This window comes from Anticarsia gemmatalis, chromosome 13 (genome assembly GCF_050436995.1).
Source record: "Anticarsia gemmatalis isolate Benzon Research Colony breed Stoneville strain chromosome 13, ilAntGemm2 primary, whole genome shotgun sequence".
Classification (NCBI taxonomy): domain Eukaryota; kingdom Metazoa; phylum Arthropoda; class Insecta; order Lepidoptera; family Erebidae; genus Anticarsia; species Anticarsia gemmatalis.
In genome coordinates, this window is record NC_134757.1 from 8002221 (window position 1) to 8021628 (window position 19408).

General features: G+C 36.2%; 2 protein-coding genes across 2 annotated transcripts; both read right to left on the minus strand.

Moving 5' to 3' along the window:
- Positions 1-7: 7 nt before the first annotated feature.
- LOC142977486 (uncharacterized) lies at positions 8-18401 on the minus strand. The gene is made up of 7 exons (XM_076121384.1): positions 18316-18401; positions 16995-17193; positions 2311-2471; positions 1849-1980; positions 1546-1725; positions 1024-1395; positions 8-925 (listed from the first exon to the last, which is right to left on the minus strand). Exons 1-7 carry the CDS (start codon positions 18373-18375, stop codon positions 14-16), a joined length of 2016 nt encoding a protein of 671 aa, XP_075977499.1. The 5' UTR covers positions 18376-18401; the 3' UTR covers positions 8-13.
- LOC142977490 (uncharacterized) lies at positions 5813-8148 on the minus strand. The gene is made up of 2 exons (XM_076121391.1): positions 7780-8148; positions 5813-6735 (listed from the first exon to the last, which is right to left on the minus strand). The coding sequence occupies exons 1-2, from the start codon at positions 7925-7927 to the stop codon at positions 5894-5896; spliced, it is 990 nt and encodes a 329-aa protein (XP_075977506.1). The 5' UTR covers positions 7928-8148; the 3' UTR covers positions 5813-5893.
- Positions 18402-19408: the final 1007 nt, after the last annotated feature.

Here is a 19408-nt window from a genome sequence, read left to right on the forward strand (position 1 = left end):
ATAGTAAAGAGGATTATATTTTGATTGTTTCGTGTATAGTGCCAGAAGAGATTTCGGCTTTACCTCTCTTGGCACTCCCCAAGTCAGACAGTTCCGCTGTGCTTTTAAGATTCGAATCACTATATTCAGAATGTGTTTCTCCTTGCACTTGAACATCGTCATCATCTTCACTGTGTTCACCATTAGTATTACCTTCATTTGCAGTAGCACCATCCTCTGCCAATTCATCGGTTTCACTTTCTTTATTATGCTGAGAGTCATTATCATGCTTATCAATGTTATTTGTATCGTGATCTTCACTTTTTTCTACAATATCTTCTTTCTGATTGTCTGCGTCTTTTACAGATTCTTCTTTATGGTCATGAGTGTTTTCAGTAGCTTCTTCTTTTTGTTCGTCTTCAGCGCCATGGTGACTCTGTGAATCTTTTGAATCACTATCACCTGAGTTGTCTTTTTCATTAGCTTCATGAGCCGCCTCTGTAGCCTCTTCGTGACCGTCAACATTATCCTCATTATCATTAGTGTGTTCATTTTCAATACCTTGCTCCTCATTTTTATTTTCACTTTCATCGTCATTAGCATTATGTTCTGTATGTTCACTTTCCTTACCTTGAGTATTGTCATTATCTTCTGCATCATGATGATGGGTTTCGTCAGCATGTTCTCCGGGGTGTTCCTCTGCATCTTCAGTATGTTCAGTGGTCTCGCCAGTCTCTTCTTCTGGTTTTTCTTCATCAACTTTTGGCTCTTCCACGTGATCTTCAGTTTCTTGTGCATCATCTGGGTTTGTTTCTTCCTCCTCCTCGTGATTAGCCTCCTCTGAATCAGCATTATTTTCACCTTCTTGTTCTTGGTCATTACTTTCGTTTTCATCTTTATGAGCGTCATCATCTTCTTCGTTATCATTTTCCACTACATCAGATTCCTAAAATGAATAAATAAATGTTCATGCAAATGTTTATCAAAAAGCAACGCAACTCAATAATAATAACATTCCGTGACTATGTGACATGCAACGCTCACCTGGTTACTTTCTACATTTGCAATGTGATTGTCAATATCGTCTTTGGTTTGTTTTGCATCGTCTAATTCAGGCAAGTTATTAATTAGCTCATGCGTGCTGCTGCCCTTCATTCCACCGATTCGATTGTCAGTGCTATCAGAGACAGTATTGGTGTTCGTATCTTTTGATGAAATATTTTCATTAGATGCCTTTAAATTCCTCCTCCTAGATTTTTTGTTCAATTCAGCTATGACTTCTGTGTCCAATAGCTTCCAGTCCCATGAAGTTGGGTACGCACTTGACGGAGTTCGAGGTGCATCAGGCAATGTTTTGAAAGCATTCTTATCTATTTCCTGGGGTCTATTTATGTAATAACCTGGGGTTTTATTTTTCTAAAATCAAAGTAATGTAATTTAATAAACGTATTATGTGGAGATTTGTATGGCAAAAGACGTGAAGAGATAAAATCTTCTCTAGAATAGTGTTAATATTGGAATATTAATTGTCATGCGGTGTTGTTGTGGTGTGTGAGAATTACTTACGTTGTCGACAATGCTTTCGTCAGCTCCGAGACTGACAAGTGTATTGTACGTGTGCTGATCATCTCTCACGGCTGCGGCGTAGTGTAGAGGAGTGCGTCCATCGTTGTCTATGTCGTTGATACCTTGGGGATACCTCTCAACGATGTATTTGAGAATGCCACCGTGCCCGAGACCGGCCGCCTGAATTATAATTCGTTTGAAAATGATATATTATTACATTCATTAATTTATTTTTTTAAGCCGTAGTATTTTTTTAAAAATTGTATCTGTGTAATAATTGTTGTATGCTTTATTTAAAGTTACCTTGTGCAGTACAGTCATATTGTTGGGATCTCTGCATGACAATGCTTGAGGCGGCACCGGGTCACCAGCGTGCTTCATCAAACTTTCCAGGTCATTTTGTACCACATCATTGTGGATGTCTCGAATCGTGTTCTGAAAATAACATGATTAACAAGAATAAGTTCCATGGCAGTAATTTTGATTGTCAGTTATCAAGCTTTTTTAAATAAAAGTAGGTAATTATATAACTACAAGCACAGATCCGGGCAACGTTACCAAACAATTTGAGCTCTAGCTATTATGAGTGAGATCGAAAACTTTAAAGTAGGTATTAATTACAGTCGTAACTTTTGTGCTAAAAATCTCCTGATTCAGACTCAACGAATGCATTTACACTCTTTAAATTCCGTTTTATCATTTTTTCAGTATTTTCTTAATTTCAATAAAGGTTACATAGAGTCAACAAATTGCTCGTGGCTTTACCATAATGTAAGGCACAGCCTCAAGGAACTTCTTGACGACGGGCTGGTTGGAGACCTCGCTGAGCAGCCGGCCTCCGTGACCCTCCCACACGACGCGCTGCAGCCGCGCCATGTCGCAGTCGTGGCACCATATCCGGATATTGTGCCGTTTGATCACCAAACCTGAGGATGCAGAGCAAACAATTTGTTGAGAACAATGCTTCTATCACCGCGCACGAAAGACCGCCGAACAAATGTACCGGCCCTTTTCCTGACATGCCTACCTACTTTCACTCGTTCGCGAATCTGGTCTGCATGTAGACTGTGATCTACCATTTCAAACATGTTCGTCCTATTATAATCGCATTAGTCACTGGCATAACGCACGATACTGCAGCGGCTAACGATTTTTTTGCCATGTCCTGCGTCTGAGTATTACCCGCATGCGGATCAAATCCGCTCGCAGACGAAAATATGGCACGAAAAGGGCCCTGAGTGTGAGCGACAAATAAGTACCTAATTATTTCGGGTCTGAAAAAACTTCTCTGTTTTTGTATGTTTGCAGAAGTCCCTGAGACTTTTTAGTGCAAGTATTTTTGAGAAAAGTGTTATACTTAAAGCTTCCAATTGTGTACTGCAAATCCAGTTTGGTTTGATTTTGCTAATTTAACTTGTTAAGTGGTTGCTTGTTCTACATAGCGTTTAAGTGAAATTCTTGTACAATCTATGTTAATTACTTTATTTCTTGAGGCTAAATACTGTAACGGTGGTAATGTGCCGAACAATTTTCTTACTAATTATTATGTACTTTTAGTCAAGCGTCTTACTGCTATGACAACTTTAAGTACGCTGGCTGGCACTTGAAATAATGTAAAAGAATATACATATGAGGTTTCAATGGGTCTGGCGAGCTATTTATAGATTTTTCTGTTATATTTGAGTTTAAAAAATGGCAAATGTTTGAATATTGTTATATTTATTGTAGTACTGTTGAATACGCGTTAAATACATATATTATGGCTATCTTACTGTATTCTCCATGCACAATTTTTGAAGAGTATTCATATGACATTGAATTCAAAAGTAGCTGGTTACTGTTTACTGTCATATAAAGCACAGGTAAGCGGAATAGAAGTCATATTAAAATAAAACGAAAGGACAGAGAATTTTGCGTATCTATTATGTAAACATGTAATAGCTTTTGAATCCTTGACTTAACTTGCAAACTTATTGTTTGCAAGTTAATCATTCAGACTTTAAATAACCTGTTACACAATACTGGTATGTAACAGACCATTAGATTTAAAAGTACGTCGAATATATGCCACAACTCGTACTTGGAATTGCAATCGATGAAAAAGTTCAAGGCAAATGCCATTCACAGGAAAAATGCTTGAAAATGGCTTAGCATTTTGAATAGGTTGAATTTATTAACTGTCGTCGACGCCTATTAGGTTTCCTTTCACGCAAGTGGCTACGATAATTTGGCACGACTTGGAAAATGTATGTTCTAATATTACAATTCTTTGTTATTTTAATACAAGTTGCGTAAATTTTTACCTGCACGTTTTTACGTGTAAAGGCATTGAAACAATAAATTGCCATACATTGCGATATTACACACAAATTTAATATTAAAAAATACACCCTTGAATTATTTTTAGCACATAATTCAAGACTATAAACCATTAATATCTTCGAGGTTTTAAATTAAAGGAACGGAATATAGAATAAGGCGAAGACACTTAATCGATTCAATTTCAAAACAAAATGGCTTACTAACGACTAACGCTGATGGACCGGCTTTTTACGCTCCCCGCGAAGCACGGAGACGCCCAGCCAAATACCCCTATGCGGTCACCCATATATGGAATGACCGCGCCAAGGGTTGCTTAATCCGCAGATCGTTTTCCGACCAGTGAGCGCAACTGGCTATGGGCGCCTCAATTCTTTTATATGCCTTAGTTGAAACTACAATATCTACTACCTTGATAAACCCTGATCGGTATTCAAAACAAACGTCGGAGTATCAAGTCTATTTAAAAAGTAATAAAAGTTTAACGGGTCGATTAACAAGAACGTGCCAATCAACACAATGATTCGTATCAATCGAACGTTTTACTGACGGCCGTTAATTGAAAACAGAACATTCTGGTAATTGAGCGATAAAAATACGCTCAGAATTGACAGTGGACTGTGGTTACTGTTTTGTAAATATCGATCAATGTTAGTAAACAATTTTTAAATTCAGAATAGTGTTTGTAGGAGACTTATAATGAACGATATATGTACCTCGAGATTCCGATGTTTTCAGCGGGACTGTCCTGCTATTAGTACCAACTATTGAACTGTCCTGTGGTAGGAAAACGGTCACTGTTTGGTCTCAGTTGTCTTTTGGGATAAATTCCACTATTTTGGAGCATATCAGAATACATTTTTTTTGAACGGGGACTTTTACAAACATACAAACAACGGACACAAAGTACAAACCAGACCTGAAACAATCATTTGTGGATCGCACAAAAAATTGTTCCGTGTGGGAATCGAACCCGACCTCCCGACGCAGTGGTATCGGCGTGGCGACCTAAACCTAGACCTAAAATATTTATGTAAACGTTCTGTTAGAAATATACAGTTAAAAGCTTTTTTGACGACTTGGACGTTTAGAGTATTTTTTAATACATGTATACATATATTTTTATGACAATGTAAAGTTAAAAGTTGACATCAACATTCTAATTAAAAGGTAGGTAAATATTTTGTAACACAATATTACCAATAATGACTTATCCGTAAAATAGAGTACGTCATGTCCAGCCACGATTCCATCAAGAACATTGTATTTGAAGCATTAAAGATTACAAATACGACACGTAATGCGCGCTATTAATTTTATTATCTTAATGTAACACACGTTCGTTCAGTACCTACATCATTCAGGCTACCGGTCAATCTATTTTAGTAAAAATCAATATAGTACCACGAATGAAAATAAAACCTATGTGCTTTTACTTTATACCTACATTAAATGGTTTATTGTATTTATAATATTTAGGAGTTGATCATGAAAATACTTTTAAAAATGTATCTGGGCGTCTGAATTGGCTACTGTAAAGGTGGCGGTTCGCGCCGCGACAGAGACAGGCGACCGAGACAGGAGACTGAGACCAGAGACCACGACAAGTGTCTCGGTCTCTTCGGCATGTACTGTAGGTTGAGACTGAGACCGAAGATCGCGACAAGTGTCACAGAGCGACCGCTCAGTTCAAGAGAGTCTGTCGATGAAGTCACTGGTGTTTTGTGTCGTGATGGAAAACCAAGTAATGAAGCTGCTATTGGAGGAAGAAGAAGACGATGATTTGCTCTTATATTATTATTACAAATACAAAACTGAAAGACGATTACCTATTAAGGATTTATATTCCACTAGAGGTGAAGAAGGATCATTTTCGCTATTAGTAAAGAAGCACCTGATGTTTGATGACAATATATTCAGGAAGTATTTTCGGCTGAATAAAACACAGTTTGATTACGTATTAAATTTACTGAAAAAAACAATGCAAGAAAAGGGAAGAATATCAGTAAAAGAAAAATTATCACTAACTTTAAGGTAAGTTTGCCAATTCATCTAAATTATTCTGGTCGATTTCACCGTAATTGTTTAGAAATGGTTCACTCGAAATATTTAGTGATTGGCGAGATGTTAAATCAATCAATCCAGTCTGTGTTTGGTGTTCTGATGCTGCACTTATCGGAGAATATGAATTGTATGATGAATTTGAATTATATGATAACTGGTATGATGAATCAGTATAGGGGCGTTCAGTTTGACCTTCGATATCTCCGATCTCATACTTCGAGACAATATTAAATATTTCCGTTTTTGCCATGGCTCTTGAACGTGCACTCAATTTTCTTAGCATCATTTCAATATGTTTTGTAAATGTCGATATATCATCAACTGGTTCTTGAGATTTTAATGACTCCAGCTGTCTATTTCGGTTTTCCTGTCTGTCCTTCATAAATTTTATGAATTCATCTTCTTTTTGTCTCTTTCTCTTTGTATTTTTGGAGGTTGATTTTTCATAACTGTTATTTAGTGGTATATTAGATCTCTCTTGTGTAGATTTAGAAGTGCCTGGTAACTCCTTTGAAGGAGTGTTATGTACTGACGTGTCTGCGGCTTCGTGAGGAGTATCTTCATGTTCTACTCCTGGGGAGGTATTAGTAACTTCTTCTTCTACACTGGCGGAGCTTTGCTGTTCTTGTTCTACACTGGTGCAGCTTTGCCGTTCTGATGGTGTGTTTTCTAAAAATCTTAAGCGTTCATAAAACTGCCACTTTGAATTTTTAGCTGGTGCTGCAGATCCCGTCGATTGTTTTTGTTTGCGCTTATATCTGTTGTAGGAGTCCCTGATCAGTTTCCATTTTTTACGGCATTCCGAATCTGTAATAAATAATAATATTTTTTTTTATTCCCAGATTCATGGCGACTGGAGAAACATATGCTTCGCTATCATTCGAATATCGTATATCACCTTCTTATATTTCACAAATAGTCAAAGAGGTGTTAAAACATTTAAAGACTGTTTTGGTGCCAATTTTTATGCCTATTCCAAAAGAAAGTGATTTTAGGCTTATATCTGAAGGATTTTGGGACAAATGGCAATTCCCCAATTGCACAGGTGCTATTGATGGGAAGCACGTAAGAATAAGAGCCCCTGAAAATAGTGGGTCGTTGTATTTTAATTATAAGGAGTATTACTCAATTGTTCTTCTGGCTATTGTAGACTATAATTACAAGTTCATTGCAGTAGACGTTGGCTCTTATGGCAAAGAAGGAGATAGTGGAATATTCCAAAAGTCTGCAATGGGAAAACAAATAATGAAAAATGAATTTAATTTTCCGAAACCAAAAAATCTACCGAATTCGAACATAATATTACCCCATTTTTTAGTTGGAGATGAAGCATTTAGTCTTGATACTTTTATGATGAAACCTTACGCTAGAAGAGTTGCAAAAAACGATTTAAGCAAAGAAATATTTAACTACCGCCTTTGTCGTGCGAGACGAGTATCGGAAAACGCGTTCGGTTTGCTGTCTCAGGTGTTTAGAATATTTTACACTCCTATCGGAATAGCGCCAGAAACATGCACAGACATGATCTTAGTTGCCTGTTGCTTGCATAACCTATTAAGAGATGGATTTTTGGAATCTGCTCAAATGCCCGTACATCAATGGAATCGAGAGGAAGAAAATTTGCCTTCAAATTTTGTTACATTACGTGGAACAGGAGGGTTTTCGAACAGCAACGGACTCGATATTAGAGTAAAATTAACCAATTACTTGACGTCACAGCAAGGAGCAGTAGACTGGCAAGAACAACATGTCACACGGCTTGTTTGAACTGATTCCATTCCTTTTCTTCTTAACCTTTTCTTTCTTAATATGTTAATTTTATGCAAAATAAATAAAATAAGAAGAACTCACCTGTTTTATTTATGCTTTCAGCTATGCTTTTCCAAATATTGTCCTTCAAATTTTCGTCTCTGTAGGAGTCTAGTTGTGCATTGTATAGCGGAGGGTGCTGCCTGATAAGTTCAATCAGAGTCTCACAGTCTTCGTCAGAAAAACTCATTTTTAAACATAAACACGTACTTTCACGAGCGCGACCGAGACACTACTGCACCGGAGCAGCGACCGTCTCGCTGTCTCCTGTCGCGCGCCTCTGTCTCCTGTCTCTGTCGCGCTCGCGAACTGATGCTTTATACATTGCCTAGAGTTAAGTAGCGGTCACGGTCTCCGGTCGCGGTCTCCTGTCTCGGTCGCCTGTCTCTGTCGCGGCGCGAACCGCCACCTTAAAAGGTATTTTTATGACCTCATGCCTGTTAGACTCAAAGATAAGGGCAGAGGTGTATGAAATGTACACGCGCTTCTCCATTTACAAATTAGAGCGAGACTATTTCTAGACAAGACACGTTATCAGACTCCGCAATGCTATGGCGAATACTCTAATAGAAAAGTCCAAATAGCACTTTGCCCAACCCAGCGTCGCGATCAGCAGTTGGGCAACATTGCCATTAAGACCGCAGAAGCAGTTCGAAGAATTGAAGGTAGCAATTAAATGTTAAGTTGAAACTACTTGGAAGACAGGTCGCCTTGAAATATGAAATGATATATAATACACGAGTACGCCTTCAGGCTTTGTGTAAATATTGATGACCAGTCACGTTAGCGACTCTTTAAGTGTCAAGGACGAACCGTGTATAACTCAGGCTGGAACTCAGACAGATAGGCTTTAATGTTTAATGCCTTGGCCATCGATCGATGACAAACACCTGCTGTCATGCCCTTCGGAACCGACATTCCTTTCAATGTGGGCCAATCATTACTATCGAATGTTCTTTTGTATGAAATTCAATGTTACAGTTTTTCTATAACCAGGTTCGTAGGGGAATTGATCGGTCTCTGTTGTGCCGATGTAATGTAAATGCAGCCAGCCGTAAAATGTTTTATGACCTGAATTACAGTTGTTAATGAAGGTTTGAGTTGATTATGCGACTGGATTTTACGAAGAATATGTTTACCGACACGTGAATATTTGATAAAGGTTTTAATTATTAAAAATACTGTATTTATACGAGGTCATTCCAGAATACTAAATAGCCCCAAGAGTGATTAGAAACAATCCGTTAGATGTTACGAAGAAAGAACTTTAGTCAAATATTTCGTAGACCCCGCGTAGGCACTACGTAGACCTTTCGTAGCGCTCTAAGTAGTAATGAGAAATAAACTACGAATATCATCGACACATTCTCCACTATTTTCAAAATTACGCAAGACAAGCTCTTGTACTCCAATAAAATAATATCAATCAGCCTATCACAGTCCACTGCTGGACATAGGCCTCCCCTAACTCGTACCACAACTCCCGGTTGCCTGATAAAACAATGTCATTTCAAAATGAAAACATAAACATGAACCCTTCAAAGTCGTCAAAAGTTGTCAGATTTTATTACAACGGCTATAAAGACAAGTGAAATTGGCGAAGCAACAAGTTCGCGTGTTACTGTAGAACCGAGATTAACATAATGGCGACCAACGAAACACTCTGAAAACAAACCAGATTCTACGCACGATAACATTCATTACAGAATTCTTTAAACTTCATCGTTTATGGTGTTATGTTTTTGAATCAACGTTAATGCTTCGAATGCTTGTACCCTATTAATTTTAAGGAAGTAATCTTTGTAATGTTTCGTAATCTTTTAACTATATCAGGTATTTTTTTATTTCAGGGGAAAAAATAAAATAAGAATTTCTTTGCGATTATGGTAGTGCAGTAAGTTAGTAACCACGGCTTTTGACAAAAAAAATAGGCATTGTGATTATTGTTTTATTTTTTCGAATAACATGTAAAAATCGCTTAAGCAACACTTAAGATATTATTATTACTATTACTTATTTAATGATCTCTTGACTTTAAAACCGTTACTTATACCATAATTGATCATAGCTAAGAAATCGTGAATGACATTAAACCTTAACATTTATTTTCGTATCCTAATCTGGTCTAAAAATAAGTGTACGAAAATAACAAATCACTTTGTTGCTTGCGTGAAAACTTGCTACAATATAACTCGAGTAAAAACGTTCTGTATAATATGTATGTACATTTGTGAAGTATGCATTACCGTCGCCCTACTAAGCTTTGTTGACAGAGCTATTGCCAACGTGCCTTTAACGAGTTCCCATGCATACTGAATGTTCGATACTTGCATGACACAAATTGTTCATAAGCCGTTATTACGAACACGAGGGTTTCACTTTTTATTAGTGACTTAGAAAGAAAAAGACAAGCAATCTATACTAAATTTTATAAATGTAAAAGTTTGTGAGGATGGATGGATGTTTGTTTGTAAGTGTGTTTGCTTGTATGTATATTCTCGTATGATTGTTGCCTTTTTTACACAAAAATGACCAAAAGATTTGATAAATTTTAGTACACACATAGTTTATAACGCGGATAACACATGGTATGAACTTTTTACTCCGGGAAAACTTTCAATAACATTATTCCTTCTGCTACCTCTTTTCGCTGAGTAAGGGTCTAAGGTAAGACCTTGAGTTCACTACACTGGTTAAATGCGGTTGAAAACTATACGTGTCCTCAAGCAACATCTTAAAGAACTTTTTAATGACCACTAAGTTCACGAGTCCTAAAATTGCACCTTAAATCAATCTTACATAATGCAAAACAAAAGCACGTAACACCGATGACCTCCGTAGATTAGATGGAGAATGACCAATCGTTTTCGGCGGACATAAATAAAATATAATAAAGGGGTGTGCCTCAGAATGGAAAGGCTTCTGTTATTATACATATTCATGACCACGCAACGTCAACCGCGCCTGAAAACCGAGCCTAGTGCTAATGAAATTAATACATACATGTTACGAATAAAAAAAATGACTGCGTAAATGGAAACGCCGGGAGGGATCCCCTAGGAAGACATACATAGATCATATTGGTGATGTCTTGCGAAAGAACAAGTGTATAGTACTCGTAACTGGCAGTCCTGAATGACAAGATGTATGGATGTAAATGAAATAAAGGAAGTTTGTAATGATCGTACCAAATGGCGTTCTCTGGTCTCTGCCTACCCTTATCGAGAGAAGGCGTGTTTTTAGGTCTGTACCTATGTAACTATGTATGTTACGAGTATATCAAACTAGACATATACATAATGTATGTATCGATGACAGAGTGCCGTGACTCCGTGCAACTATGTGACGTGTCGTAATTATACTGATAGTACAAACTGTGTTTTGCCTTGTAAAGGGTTGATAGTGGAATAGCTGGTGCACATGCACCTAGTGTAATGTTTGGTAAAAAATCTGATTGCACTACTACAAATTACCATGTTTTATTTTGTATGAAATAAACTGGCCAGTGTGCATGGTCTGGCAAATAAAGTATACTGTGGACAGACGGATCGATAGCACGTTCAGTTTCTTTTTTTTTTTGTTATCAAATTGCACAATGCTTGTACAAATGTTTACTCCAAAAGTACTTAATTGTTTATATTTATTGATTGTTTATATTTACTAGTGCACTACGCCATTGTAAGTCGGGAAAGCAGTACAGGTAGTCAGACTTATGTATTTTATAATATTAGGCGCTCGTGGCTAGTTGCACTCACCGGTTGGTAAACGATCAGTGGGTTAAGCAACCTTGGCGCGGACATTCTATAGATGGGTAGCCGCATAGTGGTATTTGAACTGAGCGTCTCCGTGCTTCGGAGGGTCCCGGTTTTTATCAATATGATAACACTTAACAATCGTTAAGCCATGTCAAAGGCCTTCGGGCGGCTTGAACAACTTTGACACTAGGTTGACTACTGACCATACGACGAATGAATGAATAATTAAATTTTATAATATTATTCATTATAGTTGTACAGTCAGACAACCTAGAGGAGAGCCTTGTATGCGAGACCGGAGGCGTAGTCATACAAAATTAATAATTTAGAGCTTCTTTCACTCGCAGACTTATGCAGCGGACTCCTGTTTGCTATGCTTACATTTTTTTGAGAAATACACCTGAATTTTATTTATACTTTAAATAAATTGTTCCTACCATAACTCGGAGCTAAGTTGTCGGACTACAATACCTACTGTTTATGATCACAAATTTATTCTACTAAAGCGTAAATGTAGGTATAATAAAATATTATTCCAGACAGACAATGTCGTTCCCAACACTCATCTCATACCGTCTTCGACTCTAGTTTATGAATTATTTATGGTTACAAAAGATCTAGATAATAACTTTATGGTCAGTTTCACTTAATGTTTTGTTTGTCGCCGAGCTTTATTTCTAGCCATTCTGTAGGAGAGCTGACGTGACAAGTAAAGTAATGCTCAGATTTATACAAGCAAGACCACGTTTTACAGAATGTTTGATCATAATGTCGGTTTAAATATAATAGGCTAATATAAATATAATTTAGTTTTTCGTAAATTTACGGATGCAGATTTGAAGTTTTTATTTATGTTGTACGCAAATACGTGTGTCGTTTATGCATGTTCCCAACGGTCGGTAAAACATCGAAACAAACAAGTCATATTTGGGTCGAAAGTTTGTGATAATACTTCGTTATATTCTCAAATATTCCATTGAATTGTTTGGCTGTAATACATACCTAAACCTAAATCATAGGCATTATAGAAAGTTAAATCGACTTAAAATTACTCATAAACGGCATGCAGATATTTTCAAGCACATAATTTAGACGGAAGTATGAAATTTGCGCAAACGTAAAACTGTCGGATCCTTGAAATTATAGTACTTGGATTTAAAACACGCCGAACTTAAAGCGACAAATAGATTTTAAAACAACGGAGCGGATTGCATGCCGTCGAGAATCTTTTATAGAGCGCGGAGTTTGTTTTTAAAATGGGTTTCGAAGTTTCGTACTATTTGTTCGTATGTAGTTTCAGTTCAATGGGTTTATGCACAAACAACTTCGTCATTAGTGTTCGATTTACTTGGAAATGTAAAGCAGTAATATGGAAGTCTTTGTAACAATAAGTAAAAAATTATAATTAGATGTGTCAAAACATGTTTAAATAATAACAAAGCTTAACCTTTGTTATCCACTGCCTTTTCCGTTCCCATGCTAAGACGTGTCGGCGCAGCGCGTTTTCTTTTTCCAAACGTCGCTAATCAACCTTCTTACGCCATATATGTTACATACATATATATGGCGTAAAAAGGTTCTCACAAAATACGTGCAAATATTCTAAGTTAACCTCAAGAATAATTTCATGGATAATATTTTTTTAAAGTCAATTAACTAACTAACAAAATTTCAACCTCTTTAGTTTTGGAATGCACTTTGTTTAAAAAGTAGGTCTACGGATGCAAAAAAAAAAAATTATGTTTGTAGAACTTTAGAAAAGCAATCAATATAAATGTTGATATTTAAATTATTGCTATAGTTTTACATACTAATAAGTACATATGTCTAAATAATTGTAGGTTTAGCCTGCGGTTCTGATAGACGCCACGTGAACCCGACTAATAACATACAATCAATACGATACCATCAGACATTATTGCGGCACAATTGAAAATAAACAATACCATTGTTATTTTAGGATTGTAATTATTGTTTTGTTTATTAAAGTACGTGTTTTGAACACGAAATGAATATTTTTTAAAGACAATAAGTTAAGATTGAATAGCTTCGCAGGGCTTTTAAACAAGCACATAAACATAATCACATGAACACAAAGTATAACCAGATCTGAAATTGACATTTATGGATCACACTTGAAGATCTGTGTGAACTCTTTCTGATAAGGCTCTATAGGGCCATTAAGACACCTATCCAAGACTCTATCAAAGACAGCCTATAATCTAAGCTATCCGATGGATAAATTGGCTACTTGTATTAAAAATATCCGTCCGAAGAAAGTCATAACCTACCGGAAAAATAAAGTGACAGCAAAATGATGGAAACAACTATCTGATAGTTTTTATTTAGAAGTGGAAAAACATGACCATCATCACTATTTATAAACGAAACGCAAACATCTAACCAGTTAAAAGAACACTTTCCCACAAAATACCTAAATCACAGCTATTACTAAGTAATGCCTAACGAGAGCTTTATCGGGTGTTTTCGCGAAGCGGGCAATATTCCAAAGGGCGTTATTACCGGGCAATTTGTAACAGTCAATCACTGAACTGAAAGCAACCGGTCAGTTGTATCGCATGCAGGAAATTGACTAACAAACAGTCTGTCTTAAGGCGTTTGTTATACAGCGATTTGCTATCACGTGATTTAGTATTTTGATACGTTTGAAGCCATTTTACGTAGGGAAAGAATGTTTTAAATCAAATTGAATGTCAAATGAATAAGCGGTTTTCGAATATTGTTTAAAGCTCTGAAGCTAATGAATATGAATCTGTTTGACCCACAGATGGCTGTTTAGAATCTACGTCTATAAGAGTTTCTGTCTATATTTTGATATTTTATGAATGGTTCCTTAACAAAATACGAGTGGTAATATTAATATGGATGATAATCAGATAAAACGCTACAAGCCCCGAAATATTTAAAACTTAATCAGGAAATATAGATGAAGTGAAGTCTGTCTAGAAAATAACTTTTTTATATTTATTTTTATGCATTGTCTTTGAAGGCGTCATAGTTTAAACAAATAACAATATGTTGTTGTATAAAAACCTTAATTGCTTTAAGAATATAAATGGTATTTCCGGGTTAAATATTTTTTACGACACTTGAATTTTGGTCTTATTATTTTGAGAAAACTTTATGTGCCATAAAACGTATAGAAAATAAAATTGAGCAGTTAAAACGTTTCCAAGGTTTTATTAGTTAAGTACGTTATTTCATAATGCTTATAAAATATGCATGTTGTTCATACGTGAACGATATGAACATGAAAGTAGGTACGACAAATTAGGTGATTAGGTACTCGCAACTAAAGTAATATGAGGTAACATAACCTATTAATTCGAGGAAAAGAATGTTATTTTTATTGCCTTTAACAATATAAAATAGACTGTATATTTGAGGTATAGGGCCAAAATATGTCATGTGATCTTAGAGAAGTATTGGTTTTAGATCAGAATGTAACAAAACTTAATTTTATTTTTGACCCATTTAATGCCCCACTGCTGGGCAAGGGTCTCCTCACAAAATGAGGGAGGGTTTAGGCCTTGAAACCACCACGCTGGCCAAGTGCGGGCATGGGAATTTCGACAACTATAATTATTTATCATTAACTTAAGATTTTTCGAAGTGTCTTTCTGTTATAAACTCAAAAGCCAAGCCAATGATGACTCTACTATCAACTTGCAGCAAAGATTACTGTTGATTCGCTAACATTTATTTGTCAATATGCTGTATACAAATCCGAAACTTGTATACTAAAACCTCAATAAATAAATCTACTTAGCTTTTTCATATTGGTTTTTAAAAGGTTAAGTTCGTATCAATTCCGCATCCGACAAACAATGATTCCGTCTTATATTTTCTATAGTATTTATTTTAGCTTAATAATTTTACTTTCATAAAGTTAACTTCAAAATTTCGACTTAAAATTCGTTTACATACACATGTAGTAGTTATACATTGGAGCAGTCCACTTTTTTGTGTTAAGTTATTCATGAGAACGTACTTATAGTGGGACCTTGTCGTTATCGGACGGTGTCCGGTTGAATTTCAACTGTTTTCTACTTAACTGCGAAGTTACAGACACATTTATCAGCAAGACGACAGTTATCTTTCAACTGTTTTTGTTTTTCATATTGAAGACTTTCAAGTTTAGTTTTACTGTTTGTAGGTAAATATCGGTTTGAGGCGTAAACGATCAGTGGGTTAAGCAACCGTTGGTGCGGTAATTCTATGGATAGTAACCGCATAGTGGTATTTGAACTAAGCGTCTCAGTGCTTCGGAGGACACCTAAAAAGTCGGTCCCGGTTGTTGTTACTGAAGATAACAGTCGTTAAGCCATGTCAAAGGCTTTTCGGGCGGCTTGAACAATTTTGACACTAGGTTGACCACTAACCATACGACAAGACAAGATGGTCAGATTTACTGTTTGTGGGTAAGTAGCGGTTAGGTTAACTGTTAGGTTTTTCCAGAAAATTTCAATCAGGGCTGCCTCTGTGGTGTAGTCGGAGGTGTATCCGATTGTTGATTATTGGGTCTTGGATTCGCTTCTCAGGTCGGGCTAACTACCATTGGGCGAGGTTTAGTAGTTATCGTAACTTTTATATGAGACTGATATTGTTAGTAACGAAAAATGGTTGTATGTCTTATACACCTGTGCCTACACCTTTGGATTCATACTCTTTTTACTTTATCTACCGGAAAGTTTATCAGGGATTTATTCGTAAGTCGTGAATAAAACTTTATGTTATTGCGTGGGTTGTAATTACAGTCCGAGTTAAGTGCATTTTTTATTGTTTGATGTTTAATGGTAGCAGTCTATATTCATAGACTGTCATTAGTATCAAATGTGAAATATTTATTTCAATGACTTGAAAAAGTTGGGTCTATTATTAAATTAACTTTTAAAACTACGAAAACATAACAAAATTTTGGTCCTCTCTATTCTTTCTTTCTGAATCTTAAAACTTTATTTTTTTACTAAGATCCTTTTATAATTATTGTCTAATCCAGTGGTGAATCTGACCAAGTACCTAAATTCGAAAGTAAGAAAACTTACTTTTTTAACTACTTAAACCTTAGTTTACCTAATCATGAACTTTGATATTAATAATGTAACGTTAAGAAAACTTAATTTTACTAAACCCACAATTATTTCATACAGTTTCTAACCGGAAGTTAGCATTTTAATTTACGATAGCAATTAAGTTGTTAGTTAATTAAAACGTAACTAACACGTTTCACCCAAAATGCAAAATTTACGAAATACATTTTCTTAAATTTCAAGAATATTTACCAATATCAAAATATCAAAAAAAAACTTTTCTATTAGTAAAAAATCGTATACGAAATTTAAAAAACAAAATATTTGAATTGTCACCTACATATAAAAACTACTTACTTAGCATCGTGTAAAATTAAAAACAAAAACAAATAATCGGCGAAAATTGCTGCTGAAAAAGAATTAAAATAATTATTTTTTTATTGGTACTGACCTGGTGGGTTCTTGTTGTCGCGCGCCATGTCTGCGGTGTCGGGGAGCGCGAGCAGGTCGCGCGCGGTGCCGCGGTAGTGTGCGGGTGTCCGGCCGGCGGCGTCGCGCGCCCCCCGCGCCGCGCCCGCGCCCTCCAGCAGCGCCGCCGCGCCCGCCTCGTCGCGACACACCGCCGCGTAGTGCAGCGGCGTACGACCCTCCTGTCATAACAACAACAACATGTTCAACAAAGCAGTCGACAACTCTTATGTTTTAGCGTCTTTGGGTGTCCCACTGCTGAGCAAAAGCTTAACCAAACAAACTCTATCTTATATGCCAAAGTTTTGGTGTTTGAATGAATGTCTCATACTCAATCACGCCAAAACTGCTTAACGTATTTTGATGAAATTTGGTACACAGATAGTTTAAAATCCGAACCTGGTTACTATTTACGTCGGGAGACTTTGTCACGTTAACGATGTCGCGGGTAGTAGCAAATCATCCTATAACTTGCAGTCTTAATAACTATATCTCTATATACATATCTTCCGATAACCCAACTCTAACTAAACAAAATGTTAACTCGAAAAACAAAACAATCCTACCTAAATCAGCACCAAATATAAAAGTCGATTAGTTTGTATAAGAATCAAACCTGTGACAAGATGGTGATCAATTTAACCACTGCACAACCAATGGATGGTGATCAGTGATCACATAACTCCCACAACAATTACGATCGTAGGTATTTAAAGCACTCACACAGACGGACACAAATGTCATGGACACACACACGTGCCACGATTCTTCGTAAACAAAACAAACATGTAGGTATGTGCAACTAACATGAAGGTACATACATATGTGTAGGTGAACATCACTAGCAATAAACATGGCACATAAAAATACTATCTCTATTATCTATGACTGATTTGCGTAAAAAAGTTATTTTACTTTTTTATGATGCAATAAACTTTATGGCCTTCATTCCGATCGGCCAGTAATTCTGAAGGTATGTGATGTTTTATAAAGATGTAATTATCAATAGTATTTATATCAATAATATTTGGCAAAAATCTTTCATTAAACTGGTGTTAACTTTCTATACCGTTGGCAAGCTTGTAAAAAATACTTTGCCTGTGTATAGATTACTGAAATTGAAAGTATCCTATGTTTTAATCCAGACCCCGAACCGCATATGTGCCAACTGCCAAATATCATCACGTTAAGTATAAGAATAATAAAATAATTCAGTAATAGAAGAGTAGACAGTGTCGTTAATTCGAACAAGTGTAACAAACACGATCATTCACAATTTTATTATAAGTACAAAGTGTTGTTACCGAGTCCTTCTGGTGCACGAGCTGTGGGTAGTTCTTGACGAGATACCCTGCGATGTCCATGAAGTCGTAGAACACAGCCTTGTGGAGCAACCCCACGCCGGCCTCGTCGCGGCACATCACGTATTTACGACGATTGTAGTCGCTCTCCAACAACTCCTACACAAATATGATAATATTATATTAATCAGTAATAATTTTCTTTGAAAATATCTCCTCAGTATAAGAATAGCTGTAAGTTATAGGCCTGTTTCACGTCAGCAGAACAATTATGTGAGGGATTCGGATCTACTTTCGGACGCCAATGCAATAGTTTTGAAAGATACAAATATAATAATGTTCTCTAAGCCTATTTTTATTTTTAAGTCTAAATTTTAAAGACCTGATACAAAAATGATGCTATGGTATCAACTTAGTTGTGTAACAGCTATATTTAAAACAAAAAAATAACGCTTTTGTAAAGCAAAACTATAGAATACTTTAAAATCCCATTACGTTTTATTCTGATATATTGCGCTACTAAGCCAGACTTGTAATGGAAGGCTCTTGCATCACATATTTACGACAGTTTCAGTTACTCTCCAAAGCTCCTGAACGGTTAAACATTCAACATCAATTCCTCTGAACAACGTTGGCTACGTTCATGCTACGAAGTTGTAGCCGCGCTACGACGTAGTTGTTTGCTACGAGATATTAGCTATGATACATAAATTGTTGAAGTTTTGGTAGAATGCTTGTTTAATTAAATAGGTAAGAGCTAACAATCTATGGAATAAGTAAGTATGGCTTATTAACTTAACAATTCTTGGGATATGAATGTAGTGTATTAAAACGACCGGTAGCCTGCGTAGGCGTAGGACGGACATGACGAATTTCAGTTTTTGATGATTAGACCGTGTCTAGATAATCAATAATATTGCGTAATATGGCGTATTACTATTATATAATTAACAATTTATGGCTCATATTCACCAATATTTCTGATAGTTTCAACACGAACTATTAATTAAATACTGCAAAAAATTTGCGGTACAAAATTAAAAATTCCTAATGAAATACACCAATTACTTAATTTGTGTGTCAAAACCTAACACAA